Source organism: Aptenodytes patagonicus, chromosome 1 (genome assembly GCF_965638725.1).
Source record: "Aptenodytes patagonicus chromosome 1, bAptPat1.pri.cur, whole genome shotgun sequence".
NCBI lineage: Eukaryota > Metazoa > Chordata > Aves > Sphenisciformes > Spheniscidae > Aptenodytes > Aptenodytes patagonicus.
This window is the reverse complement of record NC_134949.1, coordinates 64,882,170-64,900,110: the sequence shown is the minus strand read 5'-3', so window position 1 is coordinate 64,900,110 and position 17,941 is coordinate 64,882,170. Positions and strand designations below refer to the sequence as shown.

General features: G+C 35.7%; 1 protein-coding gene across 3 annotated transcripts in view; it reads left to right on the top strand.

Moving 5' to 3' along the window:
- KDM7A (lysine demethylase 7A) overlaps positions 1–17,941 on the top strand; it is a 71,466-nt gene that overhangs the window by 29,204 nt on the left and 24,321 nt on the right. For all 3 annotated transcript variants that reach the window (XM_076340049.1, XM_076340058.1, XM_076340040.1), the window contains exons 3-10: positions 5,093–5,210; positions 6,090–6,250; positions 8,134–8,275; positions 8,559–8,745; positions 9,438–9,600; positions 13,146–13,233; positions 13,968–14,074; positions 17,228–17,319. In XM_076340049.1, coding sequence (XP_076196164.1) covers positions 5,093–5,210; positions 6,090–6,250; positions 8,134–8,275; positions 8,559–8,745; positions 9,438–9,600; positions 13,146–13,233; positions 13,968–14,074; positions 17,228–17,319 — 1,058 coding nt within the window. The remainder of the gene's footprint in view (positions 1–5,092; positions 5,211–6,089; positions 6,251–8,133; positions 8,276–8,558; positions 8,746–9,437; positions 9,601–13,145; positions 13,234–13,967; positions 14,075–17,227; positions 17,320–17,941) is intronic.

Below are 17,941 nucleotides of genomic sequence, written 5' to 3'. Positions count from 1 at the left end.
TTAGAAATAAGTTTAAAACCACTGCACCCTCACTGGTAGTTTATGGAGTATGAACAAAGTGATAAAGCATCACTTATTGATGTAATTAATGTATGTTGCATGATATGTATCTTCTATACTATGTGAGTTCAGGGTTAGCTACTTTTAGGTTGGGGGCTAAAAGGTAAGATAAATGCTGTTTTACATGCTTGTAGTTTTTAGTATTCCAGTTGTCATTTGCAGTTAAAAATCTGCATGTCTCTTCTGTAAATCAGAATACAAATAACATCCATTTCTTTCCCCACCTTTCTGCCTGTTTTTTCTGTGGAATAGAGGGACTAGGAGGAGGAGTAGAAGGGGGATCATATCAGCCTTTCAAAATAATAAACTAGTAAATTTGAAACGTCTTTTCTTGATTTGGGAGAACTAGTATGCTTCACTGTGATGCCTGTGAATAACCTTTCTTGTAATGCAGAGGCTGCTAGCTCTAATGCGAGCTCTGTCTCACCTGCAGCAATTTGACAGTGAGATAAGAGTGATTTTTGTGTTGGAAGTCTTTTAAAAAAGACAAGAATCTATGGTAAAAATTATCTTTATTTCTTCATATTGCCTCAAGTAAGTAGATCATCTAGATTTAGTGGAAGCTTCAGACATGTGACTTATCAACGCAAGCAGAGGTGATATGTTGAAATATGTCTTCACCTGGAATTTTATTAATTGCTCTCAGCTAAGCTGTCAGAATCAAGTCTATGATCGTTTGTGGTTTGGGCTCTACTAACTTCAGTGTTTAGAGAGACTGATAATGTCTCATGAGTTCAAGTGTTGCAGCAATGCTCCAGAGTGCTTCAGTCATATAAAATTATGTATGTAAGTAAAAAAAGCGTTTTTATTTACAGCTTCATGTTCTAAAATCCCCTTGTCTAAAGGAGTTTTGAAAGAGACAAAAATTCAGCTGTTTGATTTAAGAGGGCAAGTATATCTGTGAGTTCAGCAGACACGTATATAGAATCCCATCTAATCAAATGATGTACTGCCAAAAATTCACTAAAAATATACAAGAAACACATACTTCATACTACCAAATGGATGGTTACTTTCAGTATCCTACAAAATTAATTCTGTAAAATTTCCAATAGTGAAAAGAAAGCTACTGCATAGCGAGATGTAAAGATCAAATTAATACAGGAGAACCAGTCAATTTCTTCTTGTATTTCAAACAAAAATAAATCCTCTTCTTGATTTGGAAGAGCAACAATTTTACAAGACCTTTAGTAAGCAGCCGTGTGTGTAAAATGCTAAATAATTAATCCTAAAATCCTAAATAATTAAAAAAAAGAGCGATTAAAAAAAAATAGTAGTACACTATGGAGTTTTCTTAGCTTATTTGGTTTAGAGTCTTCATATTATATTTTGTTATTTTCAAAGTTTTCTCAGTGATCCTTAAGTCTGAAAATGCTTTATTTGCATGAATGCTGGGAGTCAGGTCTGTCACTAGACTCTAGAATCCAGAGCTTTAAGAGAGCACAAGGTACAGTAAATATTAACAGGACTGTGGGTGTCAGGACGTTACTTTCTTAATCTGGTTTTACCTTCTCAAATTCTGTAAATACCCTCCCACCTGTTTTTTTTTTTGACAATGGTAGTAATGCCAGTGTTTAATCTGAGCTGACAATATGAGATGATGTACCAGGCCTTAGAAGTGGTATTGTATGATTTACTGTATGCTCCTCAAGATTTTTCTGTCTTCCTGCGCTAACATTTCTCTTGCCTTTTTGGTCACTGGGAATCACCTAAAGGACCACTTCCAAGACTTGAGGCCTCATTGTACAGATGTATACCTCTTGATGGTCCCCATTTGAAGTCTAGCATGTGGTCTCTGAGACAAACAGACTAGCAGTGTGAGACGGCAAGGAATAGTGTTTGCTTAAAGTAGGTACAGTTACTGGCCCACTGTTTTGAGTGTATAAGGAATGTAATTTAAAAATAGCTTTCTGCTTACTTTTCATGAAAACTTCCAGCACACTCCTTTCCTTTTCTCAACCCCCTTGCAACTGTCTAGCGTACTTTTGGTGTGTGTATTTTTAGTATTGTCACAGAGGGTTGTGCCTGAGTTTTCAGGAACAGCAAGGGTGAACACTAGTTCCTTCCACTAGTTTGGAGTGATTGGGAGGGGAAGGTGTTATATGTGCGTTTCAACTTATGTAGTGGTTTGGGGTTTTTTGGTTTAATTTGAGCGTGAGGATCCATTCAGTTAAATTATTTTTCTTGCAACTGTTACTGTAATGTCTTAATGGGTTACAAAAGCTCTAGAATTAAGAGATACGCAAGCGGAAAAAGTTTTCATTACTGTTTTCTGTTCTTCAGTGTTCTCTTACTTATGGAAGGATGATGTACATTGCCAAGTACTAAGTAAAGCAAAAGAACAACTTTAATTTCTCGTTTTCAAGTGTTGCAAAGACAGATTTTTAAAAATTGGTTTTGTGCTATAAAGTCTCTTAAACAGCTGTATCATCTTACAATTTTAATGAGCTCTTACAACAGCAGTGAATTTTATGAGAAACTGCTCTGTTACAAATTAGTATTAGCCACTAATTTCTTGTATTATTATTTATGACTGAGAAAATAGCTTTGAAAACTTAATAAACCTGGCTTCATTATTTATGAAACTTTACTGTATTTGGATAGTTGGCTCATTAAGCAGGCTCTTCAGCACTGGTTTTCAGGTTAGCAAATAGCTATAAATGTCAGTTTATTCTCTTAAATGTCTTCTAAAGGGTACATTTTGTCACTTCTGTAGGAAACAGCTTATCAATAGGAATAATTACCTCTTATGTGTAATGACTATAAGATGTCAGTTATTCCTATATAACCAACATTTTTTTCTGGAGAAGCAGCATTTTTTTTTTCTTTTTAGAAGTTACCTTTTTTTTTTTCTTCTTCTTCTTAAATCCTTAGCTTCCTGTTACTGTTAGCTGTGCTTTCAGTATTGCTAGCTCTTTTTTTAGATTTTGGGTGCATCATGACTTTGGTAAACTTAAGGATGAGCTCTTCCATAAAGTTCAAATTTGTATTAATACAGTTGTTTAGCTGGGTGTCATATTTGCATTGCGGGCTGTTCTGTATATGCCTGTAAAACACCATTTGTGTTGACAAGTAACAGTAGCTTTTCCCTCTTCTGTGTTTCCTCAGCAGATGTAACTAAATTTCTGCTTAACATTAGTTAAATTATAGATCTGGTCTCAGTAAATCTTCTTGGGGTGGTCTTCTAGTAGCAACTATCTAATGCTGTGGAGCAGAGTTTGGCTTTTTTAGGAAAAACTGAAACGCAACCTAAAAATTACTGTACCCTTAGTATGTTTCTTAGTGTGGTAAGTGATAATGCTGTTAAGTCAATAGAAAGGTAGCAAGTTCAGCACTGTTGGAGTTTCTTTCTCGGATGATGAGATGGTGGTTCTTTTTGCTGAGGCACCTGTTGGGAATTTAATGGGGCTTCTCAGTCTGCTGAATGTTTGAGGACAAGAGAGACAGTTTTTTTTTTTATAGACAGAAAGTGCTCCAAAGTGCATTTTGCTAACAAACAGATAGATGATACAACCGAGGGCTTCTTTTCAAAGCAGTGAGGTGGTGTTCTTTATAAATGAAGATACAAAATGAGTGGTTGATTAAGATGAATTAATGAAATACCCATTATGAAATAATTTGTCACGAAATAATGGAAATTTGAAGACAGGCAGTAAATTCACCATGATATCATAAGTCACTTTGTCCTCTGCTTCACTTACGGCCAAAAAATTCAAATGGGGAGGCTGCATACAGCTTACAATGTTCTAAAATACAGCCTTTCAATATATAAAGGGGGCTTATAAGAAAGAAGATGACTTTTTACCAAGGCCTGTAGTGACAGGACAAGAGATAACGGTTCTAAACTGAAAGAGTGTAGGTTTAGATTGGCTATAAGGAAGAAATCCTTTACTATGAGGGTGATGAGGCACTGGAACAGTTTGCCCAGAGAAGCCATGGATGCCCCATCCCTGGAAGTGTTCAAGGCCAGGTTAGATGGGGCTTTGAGCAACGAGGTCTAGTGAAAGATGTCCCTGCCCATGGCAGAGGGGTTGGAACTAGGTGATCCTTAAAGGTCCCTTCTAACCCAAACCGTTCTATGATTCTATGAAAATAGGTTTTTTTTTTCCTCATTTGTGTATCTCTCATTTGTCATGAGGAGACCAACACAACAGTTCTTAGGAGAATGTCTGGTTTTTCATTTTCCTCGGCCCTTTAAGTATAGGGAACTGTTAAAAATGCAATTTAGTTGCTATTGAACTATCAGTTTCAGATTTCCAAAATTGTAATAGAACATTAATTTATCCTTTGTTCTTTATTAATATGTTGTAGTAGTGCATTAAAGTTTCAAATAACTCAGAAGTTGATTGTTTTGGGGTGCAATGCTTACGTTATATGTATTGTGCTTGCATAGTAAAGATCACACCTACTCAAAACAGTTTACGCCTAAAACTGTTTACGCCCAAAACTGTTATGGAGACATAAGCAGTGGATAAAAGAAAGGTGGTTTAGTTTTGAACAGCATACGGTAGTGAATAGTAGTAATATTATCAGGCTGGATATGGGTATGCTCATATGGTGAGATTCCACAATGGGATTAGGTCCGCTTGATTCTGTGTTAATAAATAAAATGAAGTCTGTGGATCTTGAAGAGGTACGATTGTTCTGTTTATTTAAAAAAAAAAAAAAAAAAAGTTGAGCTTTAGGGAATTAAAGTTCTACTTCTAGTTTTGTTGCTGACTTTTTAGATTTGGACAACTTTCAGGCTGCTGCTGTTTACTTGTGCTGTGCTGGATATGGAGTCTTAAATCACTGTGTATAATGTGCACTGAGGTTCTCACATAGAAGGAGCTATAGAAGTATAGAGAATGACTGTCAGGTGTCCTGAAGATTCCGTTTGTTGCAGATAGGTATAGTGTCACCTGCATAAACAATACAGTTTGTTAATCGTAGTAATGTGATTTGAGGCATGTCTGACTCAGTGGTGGGATGACTGCTAATCTGAGCCATCTGATTTAACTAACTCAAAGTTCAATCGTTCTGAAACTCGTAGTGAAGAAGAGGAGGAACTGGCACAGACACGACTACACAGAGTTGGATGATGGTTCCAAACCGGTGCAGGCTGGAACACGGACCTTCGTTAAACAGCTGCGGGCTCGCTCTTTCCCAAGGTACAGAAGCTTACTTACACATTTCAGTGAAAGAAAGAGAGAAACGTTGTCGGCTGAGTGTGTCTTAGGGGAGGTGACTAACATTTCTCTGCTTCAGAAAATGAAGGTTGAAGATGACTTCCTCCTCCTTTAGAATCCCCCCCTGCCCCATCCCTGTTTCAGATGGATACATTTGCCTTTTCATGCAGTAGCTTCCCCTGTTCAGTTTTGCACTGGGATATTTTGTCTGTTGGGACTGCTACAGGGTGATGTGGGGGTTTGAGTTTTCGTGGTTTTGTTTGTTTATGTGGGGGAATGGGGGCAGTAGCAAGAGTGGTTGGTTTTTGTTTTTCTTTTTTGTGCCTGAACTGTCAGAATATTCTCTGTCTATTCCTCTGGTCCAGGAATAGTCCTTAGTTTCATTCCAAATAACGTAGAACATTTGTATGAGCTGGTAGTCTATCCATTCTCACATGCTTTAGAGGAAAGTGGAGAAACATGGTTGTACTTTCATCCTGAGCTGTCTGATTGGCTATCTCACTGAAACACAATGACTTACAATTCTTTAAAGGAATTTGTTGTTGTTGTTGTTGTTACCAAAATGTACTTTAATGCCTTCTCTGAGAATTCCTTTTCCCCATCCTCTGAAATTACTGCGTTCAGTCATATAGAAAGACTATGAGTTCCCAGGTAATGCATGACAGTAAAAGTTTCCTTGATGGTTTAGGTAGTTTTCTTTGTTTTTTAGTTAAATGCTTAATATAATAGTACTGGTTCCACTTCTTTTGGATTCAAATGTAGCCATTCCCATCTGTCGTCCCCCAAACTGTACCATAACTTTTTTTCAGTAGTGCTTGAAGGATGCTTTTCTGCTAATATTCCATTATTTCTTTCCACTAGTGCTGATGAAGTCATTTTGAAAATGCATGGAAGCCAGTTGACACAAAGATACTTGGAGAAACATGGGTTTGATGTTCCCATTATGGTTCCTAAATTAGATGGTCTGGGGCTCAGACTTCCTCCGCCAACTTTCTCCGTTTTAGATGTGGAACGCTATGTAGGTAAGAGTCACTCTGGAGTACTTACAAATGATCCTGTCTGTAAATCAAAATAAATATTTGCATGATTATAAGAGCTTCCAGGGTGCTAAATATATATTCTAAATTGAATTACTTCTAACCAGAAGACTAGCAGAGAGTAAAATTAAAGCTATGGTTTTGGGGTGTCCCCCCCCTTTTTTTTTTTTTTGGTGTATGTGTGTGGGGTAGATATGTGATAGGAATACAGCCTTACCTTTCAACTTTCAAACATGTTAATTTTGGTGCAAGCTAAACATGGAATGTTGGGGTTTTTTTCTGCTACATGTTGTAAACCAATAAAGTATAATGACTTTTAAGATTGTCCTTTTTGTGAGAATTGAATGAATCACTCTTTTGATCAATAAAGTTTAATCATTGGTTGAATGTTGCAAAACTTAATGTTTTGGGCTCAGCAAACTGGCATTTCTGAATTAAATCTTTCTTCCTGGAAAATTTCCTACCCCAAGGGGTAGGGCTTCCTTTGGTGTGAGAGCTAGAGCTTCCCAAGGACCTTTTCTTTCTTATCGGATCTCTTGACAGTCTGTAATTGTTTCAACCTCATGTAAGGGTGCAGTACAGTGAAATAGAGACTGAGCCAATTGCAGCATGACATTTCCTGTAACATATAGTACAGTTGAGAAGTCTGTATATGTCCTTGTCTGTGTTCTTGCGATAACCTAATATAATGATGTGTGCTGAAAGTAGATTTTTCTGTCCATCAGCATTTTACAGTGGCACCAGAATAGAGGAAATATGTAGTATATGGAATGTTGTTACCATTATGATGGTTATAAACAGTAATGTGTTCTGCTTTAAAGTGTAATTATCATTTTGATACTTATGAATCTTTTCTTTTGGAATATTGCCTCTTCAGATTCAGAGAGAAACTTGGTCTGGCCACAGATTTACCTTTCTATTATTGAAATTAAAAATAAGAAAACTGAATAAAAACTATTCCAACTGGAATTTATCAAGATGATACTAACTTGCAATTTTAAAGTAATTGTGATTATAATGTACATCTAGATACATTCCAGCATTCCAAAATTAATTATCAGATTTGACCGTTGTATAACTAAGTGGACATAAACCAATTGCTATTATAATGTCGTTGTTAGTCCTTTCTCTTGGCTAAAGGTTGCTTCTTGCCTGTCTAGTTCTACAGGTTTATCACTTTAAAATACGCAATGTGTAAACCAGTCCTTGTTGTCTTCAGAAATGAAGCACATTCATGACTTAATTATTCAATGAAATTACTGTGTGCTTAAAAGTTATGCATGTATATAAGGAGGGTGGGGTGGGCTTGTAGAATGTCTGCAAAGGAGTACCTGCATAGTTTTTAACAATAAAAACTTACCAATTATGGCACAAGTTTAGTGCTGTTTAAGAATTTCAAGCTGTGAGCAGTAGGTTTTATTATTGGTAAAGAGTTCCTAGTGGTCCTTGTGTTAAATATTCAAGTGCTGTGGTGATGATTAGTAGGAAGAGTGAGGAATAGATCTGCCTTGATAACTTTCTGTATGCTAGTCTTTCCAATTGCAGCCACAAACCCAATTTTTTTTTTTTTAAACCAGTTGCAGTCATCCTATACTGCTCTTTTTCTTTTTGGTTAACCACAGGGGAGGGGATTTATTTTTAGAGTGTTTTCAGTTCTGTCCTTAGCTGATTATAGCAATTAAAGTTAGACCTAATAAAAAGTTGGTTTATACTGATCTGTCTCTATTCCAAGAGAATGCCGGTAGTAGTGGAGTTTTTGTGCAGAAATGTTTTGATAAAGGCTGGAAAAATGTTAAATTTCTCTTAAACACCTTAATTGGCTGTTTTTGCCTGCGATAGATTTAAGAAAGTCATCCTATTTTTCACAGGTGGCGACAAAGTGATAGATGTAATAGATGTAGCAAGACAAGCAGACAGTAAAATGAAGCTCCATAATTATATTAAATATTTCACAAATCCTGACCGACCAAAAGTATTGAATGTGATCAGCCTGGAATTCTCAGACACAAAGTGAGTATCAACTTCAATTCCTTGAACGTAGGAAGTGGTTTTCACTAAGTTGAACAGTATGTATAGGAATATAATGTCTGTAGTGGGAAAGATAGGAGGCTGCGTGTTTTAAGTAGACAGCTACTGTGATGTAATGTGGGTATAAAACATTTTTATTAATTCATAAGTAATAACTTTGTAGGAAACAAAAATTTAAAGCTGTCATTTAAAAAGATGTGCTTACTCTTGATTATATTTATGGTTCTTGTTTGTTTGTTTGTTTGTTTGTTTGTTTGTTTTAAAGGATGTCTGAATTAGTGGAAGTACCAGATATTGCCAGAAAGCTTTCATGGGTGGAAAATTATTGGCCAGATGATTCTGTCTTCCCTAAGCCTTTTGTTCAGAAGTATTGCCTGATGGGTGTCCAGGACAGCTATACTGATTTTCATATTGATTTTGGAGGAACATCAGTCTGGTACCATGTTCTCTGGGTATGAAGGCTTCTTGATTTGTGACTGTGCGAAACAATTTATTCAGTGTGCAGCTTTCTGCCATGGCATTATCACCTGTTTAGAATTATTGCGTGTATGAAATTTTGTGCTTAAAAAGCCAGGGGAGGAATTTGGAAGTGAATTACTGATTGTTGGTGTTGCATTTTTATGCTTTTATTTTAGCATGCTGTTGGTGACTTCTAGACTATAATTGGTTGACTGATCATTTTAGTAGACTGGTAGGTGATATAGTGAGGTCTTAGTATGAAAAAATGAATTGAATGAAAATCATTGACGTACTCAACTTTTTATTCTTCTAACAAACTTTGACCATGTATACATCATAGAAGAGGCAAAGTGGTTTCATTTTATGCTTTCTCATTTGGCATGTGTGCACATATCCATAAATGGTTTATAAAAGCTGGAATTTTTTATACTCCAATGAAAAGTTTTGGTTGGTTTGTTTGCTGCTTTTACATCACAAGACTACAACTGGTTAGTGTACTATTGCCTAAGCTTTTGGTGGATTACAGTTGTGAAACACTGGGGCTAGGAAGCCCCAGTGTTCCATAGTGGAAGTATGGAATACTTACCATTTAGATCAATCTGTTACTTTATTAGGAATGACTCGGAGGTTGTAGTATGCCTCCAGGAGGACATTCATTTATTTATTTGATATTTTTGTTTAATAGGGTGAGAAGATATTCTATTTGATCAAGCCCACTGATGAAAATTTGGCTCTGTATGAGTCTTGGAGTTCATCTGTCACCCAGAGTGAAGTATATTTTGGGGACAAGGTTGACAAATGTTATAAATGTGTTGTGAAGCAAGGACACACTTTATTTGTTCCAACAGGTAAGATTTTACCCTTATTACTAGGACTTAGCATGTTTAATCACACGGGATTGTGTTATCAACATTTGGTTTCTCCTAAAATTTTGGATAAGAGAGAATAATAAAAAATACAGAGAATAATAAAAAATACAGAAATTTAGATTTTCAAAACAAGTAATTAGCTTTTTAGAGTGCCTGACAGTAGTAACAGTTATCATGGAAAGAAAGGGTGTTTGTTACCCAATTATAAGACAACAAATTGAAGCTTAATTTGGATATAGTTCCAAATAGTTCCAATTCATAGAACACACATTGTTCACCATATGATAGATATGCAGACTGAATTCTTACCTTAATTTTATAATATAATTTTGATTGTAAAGCTTTTGAATATTGTAAGACCTACTAGGCAAAATTATTACAAAAACATCATAAACTTCTTATGCTGTAGGCTAGAGGATTAAAAAGAAAAGTTTTTGGTTTGTTTTTTTTTTTTTGTTTTTGTGGGGTTTTTGTTTTTGTGGTGTTTTTTTTTTTCCTTTTTTCTTCATTTTTTGTTTTCTGTCAGCAGGACATCTAAACTGTGGTGGAGCCTGTGGAGACTCTCTGAATCAAAATGAAAGTATCCCTAAATAAAATTGAAGAATATATAATTGAATTCATGTGTTAATTCCTTTTATTAAAAATAAAAGGATATTTGTAGATATAGTTTATGAAACTCTAGAGCTCATAAATTCATTTCAGCATCTTCCTTTAAAAATTAAGCAGAGGCATGGTCTCTTCTGATTTTCTTTAACAACATTTCTTGTAGCCATCACCTAATAGCATCTGATAAATTACAGTACATTTTTAAGACATGAGAAACACCAAGACAATTAAACTTCTTTATCTATTTAAAAAAACCAGAAAAATCCTCCAAACAAAACACCCCCCCCCCAAGTCCCAAATACCATAAACTTAAAGTCTTTAATAAATCAAACCATATTTTGCCAATAAAGCGAGTGCCAGTTAATTTCTTGTATTTTCACTTCTCCAGCCCCTCCATATAAGTACTTTTTTTTATTTTGTAATTAAAGATTTGTACTGGGTACTGTCTTCCTTTTTTGGGGGAAGGAAGCTTTAAATACACAGAAAAGGAAAATGGTGCACGATTCTACTTCTGGAATAAACCTTGAAGATTGTGTTCAGTACCTTATTCTGTCATGGACTTCCTAGACAGACTACTACATTTTTCTCATAGCTCAGTTCTCTACCTGTGAGGTTTAGTGTTTACTGTTCTAGTTCATGGCTTGTGCAGAATAAATACTACATGGTAAGGAGCTATATATGCACTTAACATTTCTGAACACCCAGAGCTTTTTGAAACCATATATTTTTGGCAAGAGATGACATTACTTTTCCTTTCATCTAAGTGTAAGGTCATACATCTATGAACAAAGAATGCAGAATTACAGAATGAAGAGCTTTAGAAGTTCTTAATAAGTTGTGACCCACAGATCTTTGGAGATAGTTACTGCTTCCCAAGTAATCAGCTAAATCTGAGCTCCCACTATGATGTGGCCAAAAAGAAAAGTATCATAAAATGATAATTTCTAATGTATATGTGTATTTGTATGTGTATACACATAAAATGGTACTTTTCAATGTAAATGTGTATATACACATACGTGTGTATGTGTATACACACATAAACATATGATGGAGTATAGTGTAAGAACCAATAAATTAAACTAGGTTTCAAGACAGGTGTTTAAAAAATGGGAAATACTGTAAGACTGATTAAAGGCTTTAAAAAAAAAACCCCTGATCTCTACTGAAAACCACTTTTGCTGTTCCTGCTTGCACTGATGCTAGTGGATGTCGTAATTATTTTATAATCTCTGAAATATGTTCAGAGTAGACTTCTGATTTAAAATTAATCTTGCGTGTAGATGAATAGCACCTACTGGGAGGCTCTTGAGAGTTATTTAAATATTATTCAAGATATCCTGTGTGGTCTACACCAAATTTTCTTGCCTTGTTACATAGACCTTGATCAAAACTACAATATAGAAATAGCAAGTAGGTATGTAAAAAAAAAAAAAAAAAAAAAAAAAGAAATCCTTTAGTTGATACAGGCATGCCATAAAAATCCTTGGTGTTGATGCAACAGTGAGGAGGCTTTGTTGTCAGTTTTGTCAGTGTCTGGGGAGATGTGTGTTTAAAGGATTGAAATACACATATTCCTTGGAGAGTCAGAGGTATTCCTCTACTGTGGTGATGATGATGATAACTGAAAAATGAAAACCATATTAACAAATGCAAAATTCAACTGGTAATACAAGGCAATCTTCATTGCACTGCACTTCTCAAAGAACAGAAGTAAAACTGAACAATGTATAATATATTAATTAAAAAAACCCCTTAGGTTGCATGTGCCATTGTATTCTACATTCTCTCATATACCATTCTGTAACTTACTTCCTTCCCAGGCTACATAGTAGGCATGTTGCTTAGTCAGCATCGTTGCTAGGTTTCAGGTCTTTTTACGTGTGATACTACAACAACTAGAACTGGTTGTTCTTAACTGAATTAAGGCATTGATTTAATGGTAGTTTGCAATATATAGTTGCTTGTGATTTGGTCTGATCTTGCCTCAAGCTGGGGAGCTTCCTGTGTTTGTACATATTGCCTACACTCAGTCAAACCATGAAGTAATCCGCAAATGTGTGACCAACTCATCTTTTGTCAAAAGATCACCCGTATGCATGCAAAATCAGAAAAAAAAATCTTGAAAGAAGAAACTCTATTTGTAGTTTATTTACATTAAAGCTGCACTATATAAATTTTAAAGGTAACTCTTTTTAATCGGGAAGCTAATATCATACGTTCTTTTGTGTACTTACTTGAAATTATCCAGTAGTAATCAGCTAGATTGATAGCATAATGTTGGCCATGCTTTGCCGTGTTGAATACTGGAGTTCACAAGGACAATATTTCAATTATGTGACAATTTTATATAGTCAATGTGCCTAGACTGGGTTTTAAACTGATCATAATTTCACTGGAATTAGGATGACTGTATTTAGAATAATTAATGGAACTACTTCTGAATTCCTATTTGAAAAACTTCCATACTGCTAAATGATTTTTTTTATGTTGTGCAAACAGCTCAGTTACTGTAAGCAACACGTAAATATTGAAAGTAATATAATTCCTATTTTATGTTTATGACTTTATCTTTTGTTTAGTATGTTTTTCCTCTCCTAACTTGCTTATTTTTTTTTGATTAGAGGGAAAACTTTTGGGAATTTTTACTTGAAAAATCACTGGCAGTCTTTCATTTCCTCCCACCCCAGTAAAAAATGTCTTAATCTTAACTCCTTCAGAAAACTACAGTTCGACTAGATTTCTGAAACACTGTAATTTACATGTTGTTAAAATTTAGATTACTTGTTCCTAGCACAGAATACAAATTTGTTTGCTTTTTTGTTTCCAGGTACAGCATTTTTACTTATATATGTATTTAAAAAGTGTTTTAGAATAATTTATATGTATGTATTAAGTTTCAGAATCTGTCATTTCAGGCTGGATTCATGCTGTGCTCACTTCTCAGGATTGTATGGCTTTTGGAGGAAACTTTTTGCACAACCTCAATATTGGCATGCAGCTCAGGTTAGTCTCAGCTCTTCCTATACCTTTTCCTCAGTAAATAGGATATTCTTTTAATAGATATTTTTCTTCATGCTCTTAACCAGGATCAAATCGGTACAGGCTCTCAAACAGATAATAGTGGCATTTTCAGTTAGACTGTATCAAGCACATACTCTTATTTCACTTCTGCAAAGTTTGTTTCAAAAGCAAAATGAAGGATATGCAAGAATTTAAGTGAATAAAAGGAAAAAAAATAAAAGAAAGAAAAACTCCACTTTGGAGATTAGTGTAAGTGAGTAAAACAAAACTGAGCAAGCCCAGGTGTGCGACACTGAGTTGAAATGAGCGTCCTCAAGTCAGCATTGCTCTAAGGGCAGCTGTATTTAGTTTTTGTCCAAGATGTGGAGCTGTCTTCTAAACATATTGTTTTTATTTATTACAGTGGAATCCTGATAAAATTCCATCTGTTAAAAGATCACACATTGGGTTTGTATCCTAGTTTTATGAAGTCCAACATTATTCTTAGAAGTGCCGCAGTCAAACTTGATAAGGTCAGAGCCTGGATGAGACCAGAGTTCAATCTTGTCTGTGGTCTTGTTGGGATTTAACTATGTGGTACTTGACTTCTTTTATTTATCATGGCCATGGTTATTTTATTTTATTTTGGACATTGTGTCAATTTGAATGATTACATAGTTGAATAGTGAATTTGATAATTAAAATATTCACGTTTTGCGATGTTTCTATTTATTCAGGTGTTATGAAATGGAGAAGAGGCTAAAAACCCCAGATCTTTTCAAATTTCCTTTCTTTGAAGCCATCTGTTGGTTTGTGGCCAAAAACTTGCTGGAAACATTGAAAGGTAATCCTTGTTTTGTTTTAAGAGATATACATGTATCTGCCTTCCCCTGCTGGTCCGTGTGTCGTCCCCCCCTCCCTCCCCCCCCATTGATAATGGAGAAAATTATACTGCAGAGGAAACTTCTTAAGCTGGAAAACCAGACTTGAATTCCTTTTTTTGGAAAAGTCACATTATTTTTTGACCAGATTTTAGCGAATGCTGTGCACTGTGACAGTTCTAGATCCAAGCAGTTCTTGGTTTTAGTAAATGATCTTTCTGAAAACTACTTTGGTGATTAAAGGTTTCTAGGGTAACTTGTGCTGCGCAGAAATCTTAGTGCACTTAGTGATGCGTGTGACTTTACACTTTGTAGCATGCTGCTGGAACCTTTGAACAATTTTATTAGTGTTTTTCATCAATGCTGATGATGTATCTGGTCAATGAAAACATTCTAGATTATCAAGACAGAGTATCTGAGATCCTGACACAGTGCAATTATACTACCAACCAAATAGGATTAATTTGCCGTTATCTGAAAAAACCTTGTTAAGGAAGATAGGAAACTTACTTCAATGGCATCAGTTTTTCACTCAGGCTTCTTCCATATCATTTAAGATCTTTGAGTACCCTTAGCCTTTCTCTCTTTCTTTCAGCAAATGACCGCCTAAATGATCCCACCAACTTATATCTGTGGGTTTCTTCTTGGTGGCTTCACAGCTGAATGAAGAGGTTTTCTTGCACTTCTACAATTTTCTTTGACCTTTTCAGTCAAACTACCTGTTGTCTTCTGCTCTTTGTTAAGGGAAAGGTGCCTGTGACGGCTTTTGTAGGAAAGATGCATCAGTTCCTATGAGCTGTGTTAAATCATTTATATCAGTGCTTATCAATAGACATCTCAACAGCCTCTTGCTCTTGACAGTTGCCGGTCCTTTCCAAACTTCCTCATCTAGTCCAGTAATTCCTATATCTGTACCCATGTATAATTGAGCTTGAGAGAGTGCCTGTCTGACTGCACCTTCTTTTTCTCAAATATTTTGCCCTCTGCCTGCTCTATTTAATCTTAATAATAAATGTCATATTCTAAATGATGTATTTCAAAGGAGAGAAATCAACCTTTGAAGGAGGCTGCTGAATTCAGCTTCTGGTTTGGAAGAGATCAGAATCTCACGTAACCTTTTTCAAATATGAAAACAGTCACTGTTATTGAAAATGGATCTGTTCTCCTTGCAGCAAATGAAGGCGTTGAACAACCCTTGTTTCCTAAATGAGCATTTAAAGTTTCTGGATGAACTTAAAGCAACTCAGAAATCTTACCAAATAGAACAAACTTGCAGAAAATTTTTCTTTCCAAAAAAAGAATATTTTCTTCTTGAAAGCTTGCTTTGGTTGGTCTCATACCTGCGTATTTAAAATTTATAAACTTGTCAGAAGACATAGGAGCTGTATTCCTGCTGGAAAATCAGTGGGATATATGTTTCTAAATCATCTAGCTAACTATGAGTCATGTCCCCTGTCTGTCCCCCTGGCTCGTCTCCCTCCTCTTTTTATCCCATGACTCCTTGAATACATAGACTAGGAACCTCTTGTGACTTGTGTCTTAGGGGAGGGATATGAAGCTTGTTCTCACGTTATTTTTAATCTATGGTTTAGCAGATATTTTGTTGCAGACCAATGCTATGATCTATAAACCCATCATAAAAAGTCAAAATTGAGGTTTCCATGGATAGAGTGAAGATTATGTTGGGCTTTGGCATCAAGACTCATGTGAATTAGGTGTTTACCAGTCAGAATCCGTTGTTTCATAAATAAGGGATGATACCAGTTCAGTTGTGAAAGGTAACGGTGATGACCAACTTGTAAAATGTTGAGTGCATGGTTGTTAGCAGTACTTTATGTGAAATTCAGGTCAGTAAGCAAAATCAGCACAATGTATCTTTCTGGTTCATTTTATAAAATGATAACAGGGTCAGAAACATTTTGGTTTTATCTTGTCATTGGCAAGAAGTGTTTTATGATACTGTTAAGTGTTGTGGCATTCACCTAAACTATTTTTCTTCATAGTTCTTGGGCTTCAGAATAGGTAACTTACTCATCTATCCAATACTCATTAATTTTGATTACTCTTATGTCATGCAGTCTTTTCTATTGCAGCTAAAAAATCCATCCTGTGGTGCTGTGTTGTATACTCAAAATTTTATCAACTGAGTCAGCTAGTGTACAGAAAGACTTCTGCTGCAACTCAAAGGCCTGCCACTCCTTCTCATGCCCTTTAACAAGTAGGAGGCATCTTGAAGGGAAGAATGGCTGTTTAGTAACAGGACTTCCCTTTTTCTGCCAGCAGACTAATACATTATCCATAAAAATAGTGTTTTATTAGTGTATTCTTTTAAGGGATTAAAATGAGCCAAATAATTATAGTGTTGGTCCATTTGCTGTTGACAAGTGGAAATATTTGTCAGGAACATGGGGAGAGGTTGCAATCTACTTTTGACTCTTTATGGAGGATTTGTCTTTTCCCTTCTTTTTTTCCCCATGAAGGAAATGAGAAAGTTGAAAAGGAATTGCAATCACTTGGGAGCACCAGCTTTCTTAAGAAGAGAAGCTTCTGTAGCAGAGTGATTTTTTCATCCCCCATCCCCTTTGATTTTGGGAAGAAAAATTATGTAAACTGCGTGAGAGAGGACTGTGATGTTTGGAAGGGTGACAGAAAATGCTTGGGGAGTGGAAGCGTGCTAGTGTGAACCGTTTTCTGTATGTATGGGAATAAGCAATAGGAATTCTAATTTAGAGATACATCCCACATCCTTCTGGTCCCCTTTGACTAAAATATTTCTCAATGAAATAAAAGTGATTTCTTTCTTCAAATATGTTTTCTCTTGTTCTGTATTTTAGATCTGTTTTGTCCTAATTGACCTTTAGTATGTTGTAAACTATCCCTAATTCACCCAAGAATAAGTCAAAAAAAGAAGATTCTATGTAGAATCACTTTAGGGTTGGGTTGATTTTTTTGGTACAGTATGCACACAAGTACAGGATGTCATGTTTCATTTGCTTGCACAATTTTTCCTTTTTTGTGCTGTTGCATAACGGCAACTTTATTGGCTGAAGGGTAGGTATCATTCTATTGTTTTCACTGTTAGTGTGTTTCTAAATTGGTATCTGTATCCTTTTTAGAACTGAGGGAAGATGGTTTCCAGCCTCCAAGCTATTTAGTGCAAGGAGTGAAGGCTTTACTTACTGCTTTAAAATTATGGATGAAAAAAGAAGTAAGTATAAGTGATTTTGTTTGCTATTTTGGTGAGCTCTGTTTTGATTTAGAAGTAAGTGAAGGTCTCTGCCCTTTTAAAGTTTAAGATTATTTTTATCTGTTAATGAGTACTGAAAGACTCTGTGGAGAGTATGTACTGCTGATCTGGGGAAGGATCATGACGATTTTATATTCCATGATAATAGTCTCTTTAGACCAATTAATAAGCTCTTGTATTGTAGCTGGCAGAAGTAGAATCTTGCTTCACCTCAGGATGGGATAAGAATGCTAGAGGATAAGCTGATAAGGTGGGGCTTTTTTCTAACAAATCTGCTTATATGGTTGATTAATTCTAGTCTAAGGCAATGGAGGGATGGAATGCCCTGATATTTAGCATTTTCCATTAATGTCAATGCTTTGGAGAGCACGTTTCACGTACACCTGTATTGCTGAAGAGTTGGTTTAGATTCAGATGAGGATATTAACTTCAGTTGAATACTGTCCCTGCTGAACATCGGCTGACTCTTGTAAAATCATTAATGTGTTGTCTATGCTGGCTTTGCTGGTGCTGTGCTCTCCAGGAAAGCTTATTTGTTTTGGCATAGCACTGGATCTGGCCTGACTCCATGTGTTTTTTCATG